Source organism: Poromitra crassiceps (assembly GCF_964638095.1).
Source record: "Poromitra crassiceps genome assembly, chromosome: 6".
Classification (NCBI taxonomy): Eukaryota; Metazoa; Chordata; class Actinopteri; order Beryciformes; family Melamphaidae; genus Poromitra; species Poromitra crassiceps.
This window is the reverse complement of record NC_139627.1, coordinates 16850740-16873552: the sequence shown is the minus strand read 5'-3', so window position 1 is coordinate 16873552 and position 22813 is coordinate 16850740. Positions and strand designations below refer to the sequence as shown.

Genomic DNA, 22813 nt, shown 5'->3' with positions numbered 1-22813 from the left:
GATATAAATAATGTTTATGTTAGCACAACATGCAATTGTAGAACATTTCAATATTGGACAAAATAATACAATAAAAATCAAAACACAACCCTATGTGAAACATGTATGTAATCCAGGTGCTATATATATCCCTTGCAGATTTAACGTTATTTGGATGAGTGACACTGATGCACTGTGATGTCGCTCCAGCCTCCAATAAGACTTGGCTTACTTCATGTGCACGCCCACTATTTTCTTGCCAGCTGCTGCGAGAGAGAAGGAAGAGAAACGAGCATGCACCCGACTCTGCTGAGCTCATGTTATTTGTAGTGAGCAATGCCCATTGCCCAGGCGTTTAAACGCAAATTAAAACACCCTGGCCTTTTTATCTCTTTTATTCTTTTGAGCGGAGTGGTGAGTGCGAGCGGGTGAAATCTGTATCGAGCGGCGAGCGGTCTGGAGCGGAGTCCAGTCACCATACAGGTAAACCATAGATATAAATAGGGGAGTAAACACGAATTTTGGAACGAAAAAACGCATTTAAAAATATATACAAAATACAAAAAATGTAAGTTGTATAACCCTCCCTAAAGCCAAAATAAAAAGTCCCTCCCCAGTACTCAAAAAAAGATTTGATACCCCTCCCCCTTTCTGCACCATACCCCCCCTCTCATAAATAACGAACAGTCCCTAAAAGCTGTTGTGTGGTGGGCTGCGCAGACAACAAATGTAAAAAATTGCCAATTACACTTTTTTCGTACTCCCGAGCAAAACAAGGAAGCCATTGAGAATTGGCGAGAAAAAAAATGTGAATCTAGCTGTCAAGGAAGTAAGTTGGAGTGTTCATCTTCCGTATATATGATATTTTTGTGCAACACGCGACCATACACTCGACAGAGGAGAACGCCAGGATTGGGGGGGGGGGGGGGGGGGGTTTGTTTTCCCCAGTTTTGGGTGTGGTTTCTGAATGATGACGCACTCCGCAGTGTCTCTATAGACTGTACTGGGATCATAGACTGTACTGGGATCATAGACTGTATATAAATATGGGCAATTGTGTTTACTGAGGTAATGAATCAAGTGAGAAATGGGCTAATATTCCCATTGACTTCTATACAATCTGACTTCTTATTGCAGCCAGTGGAGTCTCCCCCTGCAGGCCATTAGAAGGAATGCAGGTTTATGGCACTTCCGCATTGGCTTCATTTTTCAGCTGTGGACGTTGCCCCTTGGCTGGGACGAGAGAAAAACAAGAGGCGAAGCGAGTTGCTGAGGAAGTAAGAATGTTTGAACTAAGGAGAAGAAAAAGTACTACTGTTTAATAAGGGGGGGAGCAAGTGAAAGAAAGGAAGAAAGAAAGAAGAGAGAGTTTTTCCATGTGGCAGTTGTTTTCCTCCTTACTCAGCACCTTTGCCTCTTTACCGTCATCTGCTTCGCGATGTAACTGGAAACAGATCTTTTCTATTTGTGTGTTTGTGAGAAAGAGAGAGGAAGTGAAACATTTCATGATTTCCCCAAAAATTTCAAAAATTACCCATATTTTGTAAAATAATGTCGCAAATTTCAGACCCGGACGATGCAAGATAATGATATAAACATGAGCCCAATGTGATCTTGAGCACATCCCTTTCCTCTCTCCCTCCCTCCTTCCCTCCCACCCTCCCCCCCTCCTCCCTCCCTCTCTCTCTCTCTCTCTCCCTCCCTCCCTCTCACTCTCCCTCTCTCTATCTGTCTATCTCTCCCTCCCTCCCTCCCTCCCTCTCTCTCTCCCTCCCTCAATATCATGCATTCAATGATTATGTTTTTGTCTCAAATTAACATTTACTATATGCCATCTGTGTCCTATAAAATCTGTCTCTCCCTCCTTCCCTCTCTCTCTCCCCCTCCCTCTCTCTCTCCCCTTCCCTCCCTGCAGAAGAAGAGCCGTGAGGAGAGCTGCGGTGAGGGTAGCGGGGTGGAGATCTTGGAGAACAAGCCGTATGAGGACGGGCCCGGGGGCTCGGGTCAGTACACACACAAGGTGTACCACATCGGCAAACACATCCCGTCCTGGTTCTGCTCCATCCTGCCCCAAGCTGCCCTGCGAGTGGAAGAGGAGTCCTGGAATGCTTACCCCTATACACGAACCCGGTGAGAGAGTTACACAAACTGTCCCCACATACATTTCTATCTTTTTGACAAACTAATGAATAGTTCTTCAGACTTGAAGGAATCCAAGTTTTCGGGAAGATTTGGCCTGTTGGTGGACATAGTTTGCTTCACTGTCCCGTGCAAAGACTTGAAGCCGAGCTGAAATGAAAAATGACTTTTTTTCTCAATTTCACAATGTATGCAACAATAAATATCACAAAAATTCAATTTCTTTGGCTTTTCACATTAAAAGTCAACCATGCTGGGGTTCATTCATAACGATATGTACAGTACGCTGACGTCAGGTAGTACTATCAAATTTCTACCCCATTTCAACCAATACTAATCATGACATGACAGCTGTCAATCAATCTTCATGGCTAGGAGAAAATTCTGAGCAGGTAACATGGCTGCCTACCTGGGCAGACTTTTCTAGCCCATAAATGTTAATATACTTGGCCAATAAGTATGTAACATACAAAATAAAACGAACGGTAATGTCTTCATTTATTTTATTTATTTCATGTAGAATGCAAAAGGACATGTAACACTGGCTCGTTAACTCGCATTCCAGGAATTTCGTTATTTACCGCAGCTCATCGGACGCTTCAAGGCCGGCAGCCAGGCCTCTCCCTCGGCTTGGAAACGGCAGTCCGCCCGGAGGCAGCCAGTCCCCCGGTCCTTTGCTCTGAGGCTCGCACAGTGAGCCAGGGAGCGAGTATGCACTCCACAAGGCTGTATTTACGTGATATTGTGTTTGTACTGTATGGACTGCTATTGAAACGCAACCGGTAGGTTTCAGATTTGTCCGGTAAAATACATTATTTTGCGTTGCGGAATGCGGACACTCGCTCCGACCGAGGCACAGATCACTGCTTACATTCAGTCACTCGGCGGAACAGTCTGCATGGGCGCCTGTCTGGCCAATCCTGGTGATTGAATGCTGCGTACGGCATGTTCTGCCCCCAAGGCCAGTGGGATCCATAATAACGCGTCAACTCCAGTCCCTAATGCCACACATGCCCACTTTCCAACGGTCAAATCAAACGCTTGTCACGCTATGTCCCGCCTCTCTACCCTGTTTCCGTCATAATACATCACGATAAAGAATCACAGACCCTGAGAAGAATCCCATTTCAGCTGGACTTGAAGTGAACACTATTGTCATAATTTGGCCCGTGAGTGAAAAATCAATACATTTATTACAAAGTTGATAAACGAACAGCTTTGGAATGATGGTGGACGACTATAGCGTTATCCAAAGTAATAACAAGACTGGCATTTTTGTGTGAAAAAGCTGTTAGTGCTTTTTACTGTAAGGCTCTTAGATTCATATTTTTCTTTAATGAATATCATTAACTCAATATAGCTCATATAGCCAGGTGTCAGGTTTGTAGTTAGGACCCAAAAGCGAAACACACCAGGCAGAGGCAGGGGTAAAAGGCCAAGGGTGTCAAGGGTTGCAGGTTCGCACCCCGTGTTACCTCTGGCTTTACTTGGTCAGGCATTCCTAGGCAATTGGCCGTGTCTGCAGGTGGGAAGCCAGACAAGGGTATTTGTCCCGGTTGCTTTGTTGATTGCTTTGTTGATTTGTCCTTGATAGCGCCTCCTCTGGTCAGTTGGTCATGCGCGGCGTCCTGCCGGTGAGACTCCTCGCTGTCTCAAGAAGCAGCTGGCGACTGGGGCATCTGAGAGGACGCCGAAGCAACGCTCAACCTAAGCTCTACCTACGCTGAAACCCACAAGTTTCATTTAGGCGTCCTTGTTAACAGGCGAAGCCGTTCACACCACCCGCGCGCGTGCCGCGCCGAAGCCACGCTCACGCCTTGCTCAAGCGATTGTTCAGGATTCACGCCTATTCCAAGCGTGACGCGTGCTGAAGCCGAGCATTGAGCTGTCAAGCCAGGCATGAAGTCAATGGGAGTTTGTGGGCGGGTTCAAGGCGCAGAGTAGGTGCTGAGAGGAAAAGAGAAGGCTTCTTGTGTGAACGGCTCAGCGTGAGCCTGCCTCGAGCTTCCTCTCTGCTTACGTTAGGCGTCCTGCGTGAACAAGGGCTAAGCCCTCTCCAGATCGGCAGAAGGGGTGGAGCAACGACCGGGACCGCTAGGCAGGGGTAGTGTCCTCTAGAGAGAGAGTGGCGTCAGCGGAGGACCAAAATGCGAGACTCATTAGCCAATGAACCGCCAGGAATGGGTCTCGTGCTACTTTTGCATGCTAAAATAAAGCTGATAATGTACAATTTGATTCAAGGGGGGGAAAACCCTTTCAGATTACAACACAAACTGTCTATTTTGCTGCAACTCGACAGTGCTGCTTAATCCAGGACCTTACTTCCTGGAACTCTTGAGAGTAAAAAACTGGTCCATTGGAGTGAATGGAGATGTCGGGACTCTTCTATCTACACGGCTCTGGGCAGGGGGAATTGGACACGTACAATTCAGAGAAAAAGGTGGGGGGGGGGGGGGGCATCTAGCCAACGATGAGTAGCTATATATGGATATATGGGAGCTGGACACAGACAGTGTATTTCTTTATTTTTTGTATGGTTAAGTGTATGTGCTTGTGTGTATGTACAGCATGTGTGTGTGTGTGTGCATGCGCTCATTCACATAAATGTACCCGTTTTGTTTTTATAGTTTTTTCTTTTTGTGTGTGTGTATATATGTCATGTACTGTACCATCCGGGGTAGGGAGGAGGGGAACCTTTGGGACTGGTGGACTGGACAGGACCGCCTTTGTTGGGCAGGAGAAGGAGTGTTGCATTCTTTGTATGCTTGTGTTGAAATGACTTATGCTCCTGTGGTGGATGATGCATAATGGATGTAACAACTGGTGATCTTGTCTTGTCTAACTGAATGTGTCCTAGTATGGAAATAAAATAAAAATTTGATCAAAAAAAAAAAAAGGGAGCTGGACACAGACACACAGAGCAGAAAACAAGGCAAAAGGCAAACACAAAAGGAACTGAATATGCATAATAATAAGAAAATCAATGGACACCGGCTGGATTCCTGACAGACATTTTTGGAACTGTCTGTTTCAACACACATCCATCCACCGTGCACACTGTTGCCAACTTGGCAACTTTGTTGCTCGATGTAGCAACTTTTCAGACTTTATATCTGGGACATGACCAGCAACAAATCTGTCTCTTTGGGACCACAGGGAACAAGGTGAATGTCTCAGCTTGGTGACACATTATAAATGAGCGGTCTTACTAATCCAAAGAGGTCTGATTCACAGCACTGTGAAATATGCAGATGCAAACAGCCAAACCCTGGAAGAGTGTTGGCAACTGTCTGTGCACTGATGTTTTCTATGGAGACAGGATTTTGGTGGAATGCCACTGTAGAAAATGAAATGAAATGGAATGTTTAAAGCTGTTTGTCTCATGTTTTACTTTTACTTTTACACAACAGATCACTACACTACAACAGATTGAAATACTCATAACTGTTGATCTGAGAGAGCTATCTCAGTCAGTCTATATAGGGGAGAGTTTCTAATTTATGGAAATATCAAATGTCAAATTCCTAGTGTTTTGTCCTAGCACATTAATGGAAGAGAAAAAGGCAGAGGCACAGCCCTCAACATGCCTGTCCTCTCTCTCTCTCTCTCTCTCTCTCTGTGTCACAGCCCTGACAGCATGCCTGTCCTCTGTCTCTCTCTCTCTCTCTCTCTCTCTCTCTCTCTCTCTCTCTCTCTCTCTCTCTCTCTCTGTCTCTCTCTCTCTGTCATAGCCCTGACAGCATGCCTGTCCTCTGTCTCTCTCTCTCTCTCTCTCTCTCTCTCTCTGTCTCTCTCTCTCTGTCACAGCCCTGACAACATGCCTGTCCTCTGTCTCTCTCTCTGTCTCTGTCACAGCCCTGACAACTTGCCTGTCCTCTGTCTCTCTCTCTCTCTGTGTCTCTCTCTCTCTCTCTCTCTCTCTCTGTCACAGCCCTGACAACTTGCCTGTCCTCTGTCTCTCTCTCTCTCTCTCTCTGTCACAGCCCTGACAACATGCCTGTCCTCTGTCTCTCTCTCTCTCTCTCTCTCTCTCTCTCTCTCTCTCTCTCTCTCTCTCTCTCTCTCTCTCTCTGTCACAGCCCTGACAACATGCCTGTCCTCTCTCTCTCTCTCTCTCTCTCTCTCTCTGTCACAGCCCTGACAACATGCCTGTCCTCTGTCTCTCTCTCTGTCTCTGTCTCTGTCACAGCCCTGACAACATGCCTGTCCTCTGTCTCTCTCTCTCTCTCTCTCTCTGTCACAGCCCTGACAACATGCCTGTCCTCTGTCTCTCTCTGTCTCTGTGTCTGTCACAGCCCTGACAACATGCCTGTCCTCTGTCTCTCTCTCTCTCTGTCACAGCCCTGACAACATGCCTGTCCTCTGTCTCTCTCTCTCTCTCTCTCTCTGTCACAGCCCTGACAACATGCCTGTCCTCTGTCTCTCTCTGTCTCTGTGTCTGTCACAGCCCTGACAACATGCCTGTCCTCTGTCTCTCTCTCTCTCTCTCTGTCACAGCCCTGACAACATGCCTGTCCTCTGTCTCTCTCTGTCTCTGTGTCTGTCACAGCCCTGACAACATGCCTGTCCTCTGTCTCTCTCTGTCTCTCTCTCTCTCTCTCTCTCTCTCTCTCTCTCTCTGTCACAGCCCTGACAACATGCCTGTCCTCTGTCTCTCTCTCTGTCTCTGTCTCTGTCACAGCCCTGACAACATGCCTGTCCTCTGTCTCTCTCTCTGTCTCTGTCTCTGTCACAGCCCTGACAACATGCCTGTCCTCTGTCTCTCTCTCTCTCTCTCTGTCTCTGTCACAGCCCTGACAACATGCCTGTCCTCTGTCTCTCTCTCTGTCTCTGTCTCTGTCACAGCCCTGACAACATGCCTGTCCTCTGTCTCTCTCTCTCTCTCTCTCTGTCACAGCCCTGACAACATGCCTGTCCTCTGTCTCTCTCTGTCTCTGTGTCTGTCACAGCCCTGACAACATGCCTGTCCTCTGTCTCTCTCTGTCTCTCTCTCTCTCTCTCTCTCTCTCTCTCTCTCTCTCTGTCACAGCCCTGACAACATGCCTGTCCTCTGTCTCTCTCTCTGTCTCTGTCTCTGTCACAGCCCTGACAACATGCCTGTCCTCTGTCTCTCTCTCTGTCTCTGTCTCTGTCACAGCCCTGACAACATGCCTGTCCTCTGTCTCTCTCTCTCTCTCTCTCTCTCTGTCACAGCCCTGACAACATGCCTGTCCTCTGTCTCTCTCTCTGTCTCTGTCTCTGTCACAGCCCTGACAACATGCCTGTCCTCTGTCTCTCTCTCTGTCTCGGTCTCTGTCACAGCCCTGACAACATGCCTGTCCTCTGTCTCTCTCTCTCTCTCTGTCTCTGTCACAGCCCTGACAACATGCCTGTCCTCTGTCTCTGTCTCTCTCTGTCTCTGTCACAGCCCTGACAACATGCCTGTCCTCTGTCTCTCTCTCTGTCTCTGTCTCTGTCACAGCCCTGACAACATGCCTGTCCTCTGTCTCTCTCTCTCTGTCTCTGTCACAGCCCTGACAACATGCCTGTCCTCTGTCTCTGTCTCTCTCTGTCTCTGTCACAGCCCTGACAACATGCCTGTCCTCTGTCTCTCTCTCTCTCTCTCTCTGTCTCTGTCACAGCCCTGACAACATGCCTGTCCTCTGTCTCTGTCTCTCTCTGTCTCTGTCACAGCCCTGACAACATGCCTGTCCTCTGTCTCTCTCTCTGTCTCTGTCTCTGTCACAGCCCTGACAACATGCCTGTCCTCTGTCTCTCTCTCTCTCTCTCTGTCTCTGTCACAGCCCTGACAACATGCCTGTCCTCTGTCTCTGTCTCTCTCTGTCTCTGTCACAGCCCTGACAACATGCCTGTCCTCTGTCTCTCTCTCTCTCTCTCTGTCTCTGTCACAGCCCTGACAACATGCCTGTCCTCTGTCTCTCTCTCTCTGTCTCTGTCACAGCCCTGACAACATGCCTGTCCTCTGTCTCTGTCTCTCTCTGTCTCTGTCACAGCCCTGACAACATGCCTGTCCTCTGTCTCTCTCTCTCTCTCTCTGTCTCTGTCACAGCCCTGACAACATGCCTGTCCTCTGTCTCTGTCTCTCTCTGTCTCTGTCTCTGTCGCATCCCTGACAATATGCCTGTCCTCTGTCTCTCAGGTACACATGCCCCTTTGTAGAGAAATTCTCCATAGACATTGAGACTTACTATAAACCAGACACTGGGAATCAAGCAGATGTCTTCAACCTGTCGTCGGCTGAGAAGAGACAACGGACTGTAGGTGAGTGTGTCATCACTCTCACACACACGCACATACACACGCACACGCACACACACACGCACATGCACACACGCACATGCACACACACATGCACACACACACACACACACACACACACACCGCGGCATCATAAGCAGGATCAGCAGTGAAAGAAACATGGTGTTATTGTGCGGTGGCTTATCTTTTGGAGCAGTAGTACAGGAGAGATGTGCTGTCTCGCCTAGACACACTCCCTCAGGCTGGGAGTGTGATTACATAAAACCACCGTCTCACTCACACGCACACGCATGCACACACACACGCACACGCATGCGCACACACACATGCATGCACACTAGGGCATTCACGACTAGTGAATTTTACTAGTCGACTAGTCGTCCCTAAAGGTAGTCGACTAGTCGATTAATCGTTTTTAATTGTTTTTAACACGTTAACTGCCAGCGACGTATGCATACGTCAAGCAGAATCCAACCGTTAACTGCCAGCGACGTATGGATACGTCAAAAAAATCGTTTTTTTTTTTTTGACGGTGGATCCTTGATCTGGCCCTTTTGCATCTTCTATTATACTGTTAGAGCCGCCGGGCGTGTGCAATCCATTCCGCCGACCCACTGAGTGGCGACGGTGCTCAGACTATTGAGTGTTGTTTGGCCAGAAACGCACGCATTCCAGCTGAGCTCAACCGAGGACCCAGAAGCGAACGAGCCTCATTCTCATACTGTAGGCGAAAACCTTTCACATGGGCGCACGGCGGTGGGGGCTTCCACAGGTGGACTGGGTGGAAAGCACACTTTGAAGCGCGCAGCATAAGCCTAGAGTCACACAAGGCTTCGTCAAAGCTCTCAACCGAAAATCCAAGAACGGATTAAGCCACATCCACGCTCCCCGACGAGGGACCGCCAGAGAGAGGCTGCTGCTCACTGCTCAGACAGGCAGGAGAAACTGGCTTGTGACTGACAAACACGGAGACACGCCCACGGAGGGAGGAGTTGTAAGGAGAGGGGGTGCGGGTGCTGCTATGGAGGAAATTACTGTTCAGAACTATATTGTTTATGTCTGATGTCTCACTGATGCCAAAAATAAATGGTTAAAGTGACTGTTTGATATTGAATTTCACAAAACTGCGATTATCTCAGCTTTTTGTCTCAGACGCTGAAACCATGCTGTACTCAACGGCTAATATCTACATAACTACTAACTCTACAAACTAACTCTTTTAGACAGAGAAAGCACACATTCTATTAGTACTTTTGTGAACTTTGTGTTGACAAACTCCAAGCAGAAAATTATCCTTGGCTCTTGTAAAATGAGCCAGAATCCTCAAAAAAACCCTCTGGCAAAAGCTACCTACAGTAAAAAAAAAAAGGCTGGCAGTGAATGTGTTAATAATTTTTTTTTTTTTTTTTTTTTTTTTTTTTTAATCTTTAAGAAAGAACATGAGGTATTTACACGACATACATGGACTATCATATCCCATATCCCATATCCCCCACAAAGAACATCAAAACACAACAAAACAAAACAAGAAGACTGCATAAGATACACAATAATCCAAGAACAAACAAGACTATTGGACAAACAACCAAACAAAAACAATGCATTCAGCTCCTATCCTGATAAGCCTAATGACACTGGGGTAAAAAGTTCTTAAAGTCAAACTCTGTATGTGGTTGCCATATTTGGGGGATGTCTAAGAATCTGCCTTTGCTCTTGTAGTAAATGTTATCCAACGTATGGTAGCTTGAGAGTTCATTCCACCAGTGAACTACAGCTGGGGGATTGGATGCTTTCCAATTTAAAGCTATCATTTCCTAGCTGCCAACAGGGCAAGATCTATGTATTTACTTTGAATGCATTGTTTTTGTTTGGTTGTTTGTCCAATAGTCTTGTTTGTTCTGGGATTATTGTGTATCTTATGCAGTTTTCTTGTTTTGTTGTGTTTTGATGTTCTTTGTGGGGGATATGGGATATGATAGTCCATGTATGTCGTGTAAATACCTCATGTTCTTTCTTAAAGATTAAATTTTTTTTTTTTTTTTTTTTTTTTTTTTTTTTTTTTTTTTTTGCCAAAACGACTAGTCGACTACTAAGCACAGTGTCGACTAGTGGTTTTACTAGTCGACTAGTCGACTAGTCTGTGAATGCCCTAATGCACACACACACGCACACGCATGCACACACACACACACGCACACTCCTTAAAGCAGGTGCACGGCGAGGACCTCTAGTGGCAGTCCTTCTGCTCCTGCAGGATCATCACCCCTTAGGGCTCTAACATACAAGGAACATGCGAGCAGGGCCGTTCCTGGCCATTTGGGTGCCCTAAGCGTAATTGTTCTGTGGTGCCCCCCTCCCCCCCCGTAAAACTTTCAATAACTGTCAAATGAAAGACTGCAAAATCATTAATTATGAACGATACTAGTGTATCTCACATTTCATTACATGTGGGAAACAAACAATTGTTAGAATTACTGTACATGTCAGCAAACAAGTGATTGTTAAACTGTACATGCAAGCAGGGGCGGACTGGGATCATAATTCAGGCCGGGCATTAGATACCAAGCAGGCCAGGCCGATACAGGCCGACGTGCGTGCCGGCGTCCGAAGGGCGGCGGCGAAAAATTTGGGCTGTTTGAAGCCCAATTTGGGCCGTTTGAAGCCAGATTTGGGCTGTTTGAAGCCAGATTTGGACCGTCTGAAGCCCGATTTGGGCCAGTTGAAGCCAGATTTGGGCCAGTTGAAGCCAGATTTGGGCCGGTTGAAGCCAGATTTGGGCCGCTTGAAGCCCAATTTGGGCCGTTTGAAGCCCAATTTGGGCCGAGTCCAATTTTACAATGAGATGCACCCTGAATAAAGTAATAAAACCACTAGTAAACCAGTAGGCGGCGCCTGGCCTGCTGTTCAGTGAGTGGCCTGACTGAGGGCACCAAAAAAAAAAAAAAAAAAAAAAAAAAAATTTTTTTTGGTGCCCTCAGTCACGTGATGCCCTACGCAGTCTGCGTACTCTGCGTAATGGGTTGGAGCGGGCCTGCATGCGAGTACTCTGCCAACGCAAGCTGTCTGCTAAACGCATGCAGAGCGAGTAGTCTGAGGTCATAAGTTGCCAATCCACCAGGGGAAGCAAAGCCAACCCGATGCTGGAGATGTTCTCACTTCCCTTTCACGCGTTTTGTCGTGTCATATTCACCTTATGTAGCCACGCCCATTTGACCCGACTGAATTAACTAATAATTTAGCCAATTGTATGTAACATACCAAATAAAAGCAAACGGCAATGTCATGTAACTGGCTTGTTAAGTCTCGCATTCCAGGGAATTACGTTAACGTCTGCGGGTCTTATAGATGTAAGTGGCTCGAGCGCTTGGAGGAGAGAAAACGATCTGAAGCTTTCTTTGTTGGAGTCCAGGTATGTTTTACAAGAAAGTGCTCGTCATTGTCGACGATAACGTTATCTGACCTGGCTAACAGTGGATACTCGCTTGCTTGCTGTGTACCGGCTCAAAGTAGTAGGCTACGTTCTTTATTTTACCCCCTGCACTGTCCGCTACAAAAACAACTCTCTTCTTCACCGCCGGAAGTGTTAACACGACCCGGAAGAATTTGGCCCACCCCCGCGTCTGAACATAAGGTGAATAGATGCCGGTAGCCACGGATGAATTCAGCCAGCTGCTGTTCTTCAACATCTGTCGCCATTGTCATTTGTGTACACAGGAAATGACTTCTTCATTGGTAGTTCCTCCTTTAGCTGTGATTTTCATTTAGCGTCCGTAGCTGACACGCATGATATTGCAGCAGACGTTTGTGTCACATTGCAAATTTTTGCCCTGCACATTTTGCTACGCAAGGAGAGAGAGACAGACAGAGAGAGAGAGAGAGAGAGACAGAGAGAGTGAGAGAGCGAGAGAGAGAGAGATGAAAATGAGACACGTCCCGTGTGCTCTTTGCGTTGTTGCATGTGTTCCTTGCGTTGGAGTATGTTACAGCCCTTAAAGGGATAGTTCACATTTTTTAAAGTCTAGCCCTATTGATAGTATTATTCTGTTACATCACCACACGGCCATTTTGGTAGGAAAACAACAAGTGATTGTGATCAATTAACAGGTGATTACAATCAAGTGACACTTACAGCCAATGAGCTGTGTGTATTGTAGCGCCATATTGGTAGGAAAAAGGCTTGTGACATCATCGGAATACTATGAATAGCTACTTGCCGATGATGATGTTGATTGGTAGAGTTCTTTCTCAGCACAGTCCATCCTGGTCCTCATAGTAGCTCTGGAAAGTTGGGCAAAAATGAATGCAATGTCAATGGGGTCACGCTCCTCCTGTATGTACAAGCTGACTGAAGCTCACTGAAATGTACTTTGTGTGCACTGTGTGTGTGTGTGTGTGTGTGTGTGTGTGTGTGTGTGTGCACGCACTGTGAATGACATTTCAGTGAGCCTCAGTCAGCTTGTACACACAGGAGCGTGACACCATTGACCCTGCATTCGTTTTTGCCCAACTTTCCAGAGCTACTATGGGGAACAGGATGGATGGATTGTGCTCAGAAAGAACTCTACCAATCAACATCCTCATTGGTAAGCATCAAATAGGGCTAGACTTTAAAAAATGCGAAGTATCCCTTTAATCTGACTATGTTGCGTGTCATCACATGGAGAAAACGTTGTTGTGATTGAAAGTTGTGTGACTCATCGTCACTGTGTGTGTCATGTGTGTGTGTGTGTGTGTGTGTGTGTGTGTGTGTGTGTGTGTGTGTGTGTGTGTGTGTGTCATGTAGACCCTATAGACATTGTTAAGGACTACATCCCTCCACATGAGTACCTGGTGGAAGAGGACCCGAAGCTGTATCAGTCGGTCAAGACCAAGCGAGGTCCGCTGTCCGAGGACTGGATCGAGGAGATCAACCAGGATCCAGGCCAGAACCCGGTCATGTGTGCCTACAAGCTCTGCAAGGTGGAGTTCAGATACTGGGGCATGCAGTCCAAGATCGAACGCTTCATACACGATGTGGGTAGGTATGGCAGCTGGATGTGTGTGTGTGTGTGTGTGTGTGTGTGTGTGTGTGTGTGTGTGTTTGTCCTTTAGCAGTGGGATCCGAGGGGGTTCCACTGGGGGTCCCCCCAGCAAAAAGGGAGGGGAATAATTTATTTTCACTATAATTCCATCCATAAGTAACACAATGGCAGAATGTATGACTGTTTTGGTCATGGGTTTCATACACTTTCTGTAATAAAACATCTAAAAGCAAAAATCTTATCAGTTTCAAAGAGCTCACTCTTTGAAAAGAGTGAGCTCTCAAGAACTTTCTATTGCTTTCTTCTTTTTTCCTCCTTTTATCTGAAATTCCACCGATTAACGAAAAGCCCTCTGGTACAGAACTGGGTGGATAGGGAAGAGAGAGAGAGAAGCTGCTTATGCACTTACGCCTATTTTTTCATGCTCCCATTCATGTGTATTGGAGGCAGCCGGCGTGCAATGCATTGTGGGGCAGGCGGGGAGTTGCACGAGCCAGGAGCGTGCGCTGCCCGCCTGCTCATTTGCATAAAGTATACTTTATGCAAATTAGGTCCGTGCCCCGTGCCTCCCCCGCCTCCCGAACCCGTATCCGATCTTTTAAACGAACCGCTGTAAACCCAAAACAAACACAGAGGGAGACACAGCATGGCCGACTGGTAGGCGTCAAATGCGATCAGAAACACATTTCGCCAAATGATTTTCATATGGGAAGAGAACGTTTCAAATTTGCCGCCATGTTTCCCCCGCGCTTCAAGACACTGTTCAGACGCTGTTCGTCCAATCAGGGCCACAGATTGGACAAACGCTGTTGTTCAACCAATCAGGTGCAGCAAGGAACAAATATCGAAGCCCACCTACAAGCGTGCAGTTCTGTGAAGCGAGTGCGGCCCTAGCAAGGATTCATAGCGAATGTGGACACGTACAGAGAGAGAGAGAGAGAGAGAGATGAAAATTAACAAGTTCTGGTGAGTCTGAGGAACAGCAGTGGGCAAGCAATGCAATGCCATAGGTACAGTCGTTCTGTGTGGGAACGCCCACAAAACGTTATACGGCTGGCGCGCAAGTGGGGTAAAACCCCCCATACTGTATATCTCAATGGGCTGACTCACCAAAGGGCGGTGCTGCGGCTCTTCACTACAGGATTGGGGATTCTAGAGCAGGTATATAGACGTGTGTTCAGATGTGCATTTACTGCGGTGGTTGAATCCCTGATGGTGTCTGCTGCTGGGCTGAGCTAGCAGCTAAATGCTAATTATGCTGAATGGGGAGAACGGGGGATTGACCCCACCCTGACCACGCCCCCCAGCCAGCTACCCCAGCGTCTATGACGAGAGTGACACAGACTGTCTCTATGCACGCAATATAGAGAGAGAAAGTCTAGCATAAAGAAAGAGTGCAAGACAGAGAGGAGGACGAGAGAGAAGGTGCTGGCTCCTGGAGATAACAAAGCAGACAGGATTCATTTCCTGTCCGTGTTTGGCTGTCTCACTTTCATTGCAGTGATCTAATGCTGTTTATATCCCTCCCAGCATTTACACACAGGCTAATGTAGCAGCTGCTGCTCAGCCAGTCCCTGCTCACTGCCAGGCCTAATCAATGGATCTGCCCCCGCTCACTGCCAGGCCTAATCAATGGAGACACTGTGTAACGCGTCATCATTCAGAAACCACGCCCAAGACGGGGGAAAACAGAAACCTCCCCTCCAATCCTGGCGTTCTCCTATGTCACGTGCATGGTTGCGTGTTGCACAAAAATATCGTATATACGGAAGATGAACACTCCAACTTACTTCCTTGACAGCTAGATCCACATTTTTCTTCTCGCCAATTCTGAAGGGCTTCCTTGTTTTGCTCAGGAGTACAAAAAAACTTTAACTGGCGATTTTTTTAATTTGTTGTCTGCGCAGCCCCACCACACAACAGCTTTTAGCTATGTTTAATTCAAGGAAAATGACGCTGGTGTGTGGAAATGAACAGAGCTTTTCCCCCGTGATGGGCGTGGCCTATTTCATGCAGTGTCTCTATGGATCTGCCCCCGCTCACTGCCAGGCCTAATCAATGGATCTGCCCCCGCTCACTGCCAGGCCTAATCAATGGATCTGCCGCTGTTGGCTCGCTTCCACCGATTGTTTGTGCTGTAAATAACTTTGGCTTGTGCTTTGATTCATCGTCCATTCAACGATTTCCACTTCCATGCGTTGTTTGGTAATGTGCTCCTGGGCACTTTGAAGTTCACCTGATATCGACATAGTGGCCTTTTCTGTTTACTCATCTCACTTTTATTACCATGTCGGATGTCGGATCATATTCTGCTAGGAGCGTTTTATAACCGCTTGATGCTTGTTTAGGCACGTGAGAGGAGCGCCTTTATTGAAATGAAATCCCGCCACCGTTGAGAGATGACCTTTCTTGTCTTGTTTCGAGAAATCAGTGGGCTGCTCTACAGTAGGTGTTTTTTGTAGATTACATAGGCAGTCAGTTACTATCCCTTTAAACTGATATTTCGCTTTTGTATGACGTGCATTTTTCAGAATCCTACCTGACATAATTTTAGCCGTGAACTTCTTCTTCTTCTTTATTCATCAACCAACAACACAGCCTTTTTTTCTAACGTGCTTTATTGATAATAGCCTCTTCAAATAATTAGCTTGGGTCACTAGCTCAGGACACAGAGAAATGTTATAATGTTATTTAGGTTGATGCACTTTAGCTGGTTTATGTATTAGAAGTATGTTTTTCAAATTACTGTAGGAAAACAAACATCAGTGAGTTGCATTCTTATTGATTACTGGGACAGCCAGTATTGGTGTTTGACTATTGATTTCCTTTACTTGCTAATCAATTTTTTTTTTCTGTCTGTCCTTCCAGGCCTGCGTAAGGTGATGGTGCGGGCCCACCGGCAGGCATGGTGCTGGCAGGACGAGTGGTACGGCCTGACCATCGAAGACATCAGGCAGCTGGAGCTGGAGACCCAGCTAGCCCTGGCTAGGAAGATGGCCCATTATAGCCTCAACGAAGAGGGGGGAACGGAGGCCAACGGCTCTTCCATTTCCCAGGAGCAGAACCAGGGGGCTGAAACCGTGGGATCGGCCCCAGAGGCAGAAGGACTAGGAGCGAGTCTGGGAGATGCACTAGAGACACGAGGGGAGCTCACCAAGCAGTGGTCGGTGTCCTCTAGATCCTCCAATAGATCATCTAAGAGAGGTGGTGAGTAGGACTTTATAGTTTGTACTCATTTGTTTCCTATTGTCAACCCTCTTGCCTGATATAGATTGTCCTATCCACCTTATTTCTAGCGGCCATGATGCCTATGCGTTTTTCTTCCGGTGTGATCCTCCCAGCCTTGTTGCTGACAGCTTGACACCCATCTGGGCGAATGGAGCAAATCACTAATCAGGTCCAGCTTGGCAGAAATCTCATCGATAAATATCCCTTTAAGAGCGCAGTGCGCAGCCTACTGTGGCTAATGTTAGCGGCTAGCTAGCTAGTTACATGGCAGTAAAACGCCACTAAATGACCAAATTGATTTTACTTTTAACCATTTCGAGTGACACTGTTTCCATACGGACCCCCAACGTTGGTTAGTTGTTTATAACATGACTATATTTATAACCTTTATAACGTACTCCAGTTTCCGGTTTATAATTCGGGTCTGCAGCCAGAGTATAACAAAGGAAATGGCAAGCTGCAACAATAAGTCACGTTAAACCGGAACTTGTACCCACAATTATTTGTACAGTGGGGCATTCAAAAATAAGGTGGATATGATTAACGATAATTCACCAATTAACTCACCTGTGTTTCCTGTGTGTACAGGTAGTCCATCTCACCAGAGCATTTCAGAGTGGAGAATGCAGAGCATCGCCCGGGACTCAGAGGACAGCACAGATGATGAGTTCTTTGATGCACATGGTAAAATACATACTTAATACAATCCAGAGACTGCTTTACTTGACATCGTTGTTGACAGGAACTTTATCGGTCATGTTGCAAAAGGTCAGGTTCTCGTTAATCAGAGACCTTTCATATACTCTAGATAGAGACACCCCAACTTCCAGTCACTTCCTGTAGCTGTGCCACAGAGCAGAGTTATAGAGATATAAGAGTCGTGTCATCTCCATTCACTCCAATGGATTTTTTTTTTTTTTTTACCTCGCAATAGTCCCTGGAAGTAAGGTTCTGGATTAAGCAGCGCTGATAAGTTGCAGCAGAATGGTGGTGTACTTTGAAAGGCTAAGACGTTTAAAGAATCACATTGTATATTATCAGCTTTATTTTATGCATTCAAACGTACTTCCTGGAACTATTCACCTGCACACACTACGTGAGTCACGCATTTCAGACTTCCATTGGCACCACTCTCTCGTCTATCTCTTCACTCTGCCACAGAGGTTTCACCACTGACACGCCCTCTTAGGAGACTGGTCAGCCAATGAAGTTTCATACCATTGACAGCCAATCACAAGCTGATAACCACAGCCATTTAGGAGACAGGAAGAGTACCATTTCTTACAATTGGCGGAGCCTGGAGTGGGGTGTCTCTATCTAATATTAAGGTCTCTGGTACAATTTAGCTGTTGAGTACCTCAATCCTCAGTCCTGTTTTGTTCTCTGTCTGTATGCCCTCACTTCTTTCTTTCTTTCTTTCTTTCTTTCTTTCTTTCTTTCTTTTTTCTTTCTAGATCTAGAAGAAAGCTTGTTTGACTTTTTCAGTGTCTACAATACATTAGAAAGATAAAGTGATGAATAGTGTGATCAAGGCCTGCCATTGGAAGCACACTTAGCAAGCTGTATATTTTTTCCAAGCAAAATTTAAAATCCAGTTTATACAACAAACTGGCATTTCACTGCTAACTTGTTAGCGCTGACGTTATCCTGTAGTAATAGGTTATTATTGTTAATTTTTCGGGAGTACAAAAGTGTGTTTTCAACATGGTTGCTGATTGGATCTTGATAAGCCAGCCACCAGTTGTAATTTAACTTTCACGCCTAAAGTGTCATTATGGTTTTTTTTCTCTGTATAGTATTGTTAGAATGATATTCCCATTGCCTGATATTCTGCTGTTTCTATTCTGCTGGCTGATTCTTTGTGGAGACAGCAGTACAGCTTATAATGTAGCCTATATTTTGTTAAGAAAAGTGCTCATGTTCCTCCTCCTCCTTCTCCTCTATATTGTGCAGAGGACTTTTCTGATAATGAGGAGATGTTTGCCAAGGAGATCACCAAATGGAGCTCCAATGATCTGATGGACAAGATCGAAACAATGGAAGTAGATGAAGCGCAAGGTAGGTTCCTCTCCAATATGCTCTGTGTCCAAAAACAATGGTGATGATCTCTGTTTTGTTATTCTTGATATTACTGTTGTCCTGGATACCATTGTGTCTCTTGATTTGTAGATATGTCCTAGGCTTTTGATGCTGGTGATCATACCATTCTGAAACATTGAATAGGCTTTATGTGCAGGACGGACCATCAAGTAAAGCAGCGGTTCTTTCCAGTCCACTGCAAACCATTTGATTCAAATATATAATATTGCTGTGCTGCAAACCTTGGGAAAACTGCACAGTACAAACTATATTTTCTACCATTTCTTAAGTGAATGCTGGCATTTAGGATATTCACAAACTTGAAAAAATGTACCGCAAAATCTTCCTTGTCTCATTCATTTGAAAGGAATGTGATAAATACTTTTTATTAGCGATGGGGATCAGATTTTATTGGGATTAACGAAACATAGTTGTGTAGCCATGAGGAAATGGAATTGCATACATCATATACATTTTTCATAGAAAAGTAGGAGATCATGGAGAATTGATTGTTGATATGGTTCGGTCTCTAAAACTGCTTTCTTTTTACGGTAAGTGGCAGAAAACCCTGGCTTGGCTGTTCGAGGAAAGGGTGGTCTGTGAGGTGTGTCATTGCAGTTATGAAGTGGGAGCCTCCCATGACTGATGTTTAATTAAATTAGATTGAGCTCTCAAAATATAATTTCATGCATCTTAAAATCAGCCCCTCCATACCTACTTTCAATACCGATCAGACCTGCAGTATGTACAGTGTACAGTAGTATGCCTATGCGCTATACATACACTACACACTATACATATGTAATATACGGTAGGTTATATTGAATTTAGCCATGGCTGACCCATCTAGCTTAAATAAGGGATTGTAATAGTTAAATCACATCTTATATATAGATTGAAAAGTCTTCGCACCTGATACTGTACTGCTGATCCCCTACTGAACAAAGTGAAGAAACACCAAGAAAAAAATGACACTCAATATATGTTTTACAGAAACCTTATGACACTCATCTCAATATATCTTTTACAGAAACCTTATCAGAATCTGAATCTGAATCACTTTTATTGCCACAGTATGCAAGTTACATACAAGGAATTAGTCTTAGTGTCTGTATGCAGCGTAGCGGTCACATCAATATACAGAGATAAGAAGTAGGAAGATAACTAAAGACAATCACAAAGTTGCAAGTGCAATCAAATCTAGTAAATATATACAATATGTACATGAGTGGTGAAGTGTTCTGTGGATGATAAATATGAATTTACGTTGAATTTACATGAGATTTACAGACTGAGTTAACTAGACGTTAAATAGGCAGTGGATTTACATGAATTTACAGTCGGAGTTAAATAAGAGTTTACATTGAATGTACATGAAATTTACAGGCTAAGTTAAATAGGCATTAAATGTGCAGGGAATTTACATGCATTTACAGTCCCAGTTAAACAGACATTAAATTAGATATGAGTTCCAGTTTTATAGGGTTAGGGGGGGGGGTTCAGTTGAGTTTAGGAGGAGGTAGTGAGTTTGTGTGTGTGTGTGTGTGTGGGGGGGGGGGGGGGGTTGTTGGTGAGGTCCTTGGCGGAAGGGGTTTCCGGGCCTTGTTGGTGAGGCTGATGGCGGTTGGGAAGAAGCTGGTCTCGTGGCGGGTGGTTCTGGTCTTGGCAGATATGACACGCATCTCAATATATGTTTTACAGAAACCTTATGACACGCATCTCAATATATGTTTTACAGAAACCTTATGACACGCATCTCAATATATGTTTTACAGAAACCTTATATCAGGAGTCTGGTGGGGAGTATGCAGTGATGAGTAGCGAGGAGACTCAGCTGGAGGTAAATTGTCTTGGCTTATGTCCATGCCCTTGTCACACTAACATCTGTCTTTATATAACTCATAGAGGATCTTCTTCATAAATTCACCATCTCTGATCCTGACAGTATAGTGAATTTACAGTCCACCCTCTGCTGCAGTCAACAGAGGGGGTAGATTATAGTATAATCACAGTCACACTCCCTGGGTGAGTGTGTGTGTGTGTGTGTGTGTGTGTGTGTGTGTGTGTGTGTGTGTGTGTGTGTGTGTGTGTGTGTGTGTGTGTGTATCTCATTTTTTCTGGGTTTGTGTTGTCATTCTGCGTGTCCAGTGCTCCACGCCTAAAAGGCGACACCATCGCTCTGTCATGTTTGCCAGACGGCCAGCTGTAAGTCTTATCCCAGTATAGCAGAAAAGTCTGTGGTTTAGTGTACAGTACCACTTAGGGAATAGAATGACTATAGACACCTTAGGACTAGAACCTATAGTAGAAGTAGAGCACATAGAGGGTATTAGAAAAGATATAAGTAATGTAGCACTTACTATATTTAAAGCTACGCTCAGAAGCATACCCCTCGGCAACAGTTTTTGGAGCTCTCCGACAAACCCCCCTAGTTCAGAGGCAAATTGGAATTGGCTCTGCGCTCGCAAATCGGTGCTCGATTGGTATGAACTATGAACTGTCCACAGACCTGGGAGCTCGCCGATGAGTCACAGACACCCAACAGATATCTCACAGGCTAAATATCTGGTCGTGTCGGGAGAGCCACCATTGGCAAGTGGTCTGAGGAGCAAAGACGGAGAAAGTATAGGCCATTGTACTGAATTGGTGCAAACTGCTGTCCCACAACCAAAAAACGAATTTAAAAAGCATTTGAGTATCCCAATCTTAAATCTTTACAAAGACCATTCTATTATTACTGTATCTATTGAAACCCAAAATAATATTTGAGATAGCAGTCAACTTAATAACTCTGACTTTTAACCATTTCGGTAGAATGATCCATATGTTGTGCGAGCGCGTGTGTGTGTTTAGAAATGAAGCCATGAGCAGAGCCGCGTGTAAGACTGCGTTTGTTGACATGTTGGGGATTCTCCTGGTGAAATATCTTGCAATGTGTGTGGTCCCCTGACTCTGCTCAAATACAGTAGCATGAAAACCACAACGGCTTCAAGACTCCCGATTACAACAGAGACAATTTTTTAATCTGAACAGAAGAGCAAACTGACGACCGTCGGGTAGTGTGTCCGTGCCGTGACCTGCCATAATACTGTCCAGATCCAGCCACCCTGGCATGCTGCTGTCTTTTGCCCTCCATGTTGTCTCAGTTGTCTCTCTCTCCCACAATCATTCACTCTCCTCCCCTCAACCCCACGTTTCTCATTGTCTCTCTCAGGATGGATCTTCTCAGCAGTGTCTGCAATCCTCCAAGACTCATGTTCTTGTCCTGGTCCTGCATGGAGGCAACATTCTGGACACTGGCTTGGGTACACAATGACCTCATCCAATAACTCCATCTCAAAGTCACTCTTCACACACTGTAGAAATGTTGTATTTATATCACCAATATTGAGAGTCAGAAACTACAGCTTTAGAGCAGTGGTTCTCAGCGTGGGGTCGGGGGAGGTTCTTGAGGGGGTCCCAGGGGGTCCCCATAAAATTGATCAATTGTTAAACCTCAGCATTATTTAATTCACTAGAAGTTAAAACAAGTAAGAGGGTGTAGAAGAATGACTGATCATAGTTTCACTGATCATAGTTTCACTGTTAACCCTCTACCTACACACACTACAGTACAATACAGATACGGTAGTCATGGAATTCTGGACAAAATTGTATAAAACGATAAAAAATATTCACAGATTTGGTTCCGAGAGACTCATCAAATGGCCCTAATGTGGACTCAATTAGGGGTCCTTGATATAAAAATGGATTACCGTAATCACTGATAGGATAACTCACTGTCAAATCATGCCAGCTCTCATCGGTATGGCACGGTGCCTCAGTGGTTAGCGCTGCTGCCTCACAGCAAAAAGGTCCCGGGTTCGAACGCCGGTGCGATCCAGGTCCTTTCTGTGTGGAGTTTGCATTTTATCCCCATGTTCGTGTGATTCGGTTTCCCAGTATGTTAGGATTAATACTAATAACATCTAGGGCAGCCAGGGTTTCCCAACCATTTTTGGCTTGTGACCCCACTTTGACATCACAAAAATCTAGGGACGCCGGCCCAGACATTCAAATGCATTGACATCGTCAATATCATCAGTGACATCATCAGTGGTGTCACATGT

The 22813-nt window shown here is 45.5% G+C and overlaps 1 protein-coding gene across 1 annotated transcript in view; it reads left to right on the top strand.

Annotated features, from left to right (window-relative positions):
* Window positions 1–22813, top strand: part of LOC310777756 (membrane-associated phosphatidylinositol transfer protein 2-like) — a gene marked incomplete at both ends in the record, with an annotated part of 76950 nt that overhangs the window by 16349 nt on the left and 37788 nt on the right. The window contains 9 exons of the mRNA XM_083638118.1: window positions 1895–2109; window positions 8258–8379; window positions 13160–13393; window positions 16266–16604; window positions 17214–17309; window positions 18579–18683; window positions 20480–20544; window positions 20853–20909; window positions 21919–22009. Of these exons, the coding sequence (XP_083494244.1) occupies window positions 1895–2109; window positions 8258–8379; window positions 13160–13393; window positions 16266–16604; window positions 17214–17309; window positions 18579–18683; window positions 20480–20544; window positions 20853–20909; window positions 21919–22009 (1324 nt within the window). The remainder of the gene's footprint in view (window positions 1–1894; window positions 2110–8257; window positions 8380–13159; window positions 13394–16265; window positions 16605–17213; window positions 17310–18578; window positions 18684–20479; window positions 20545–20852; window positions 20910–21918; window positions 22010–22813) is intronic.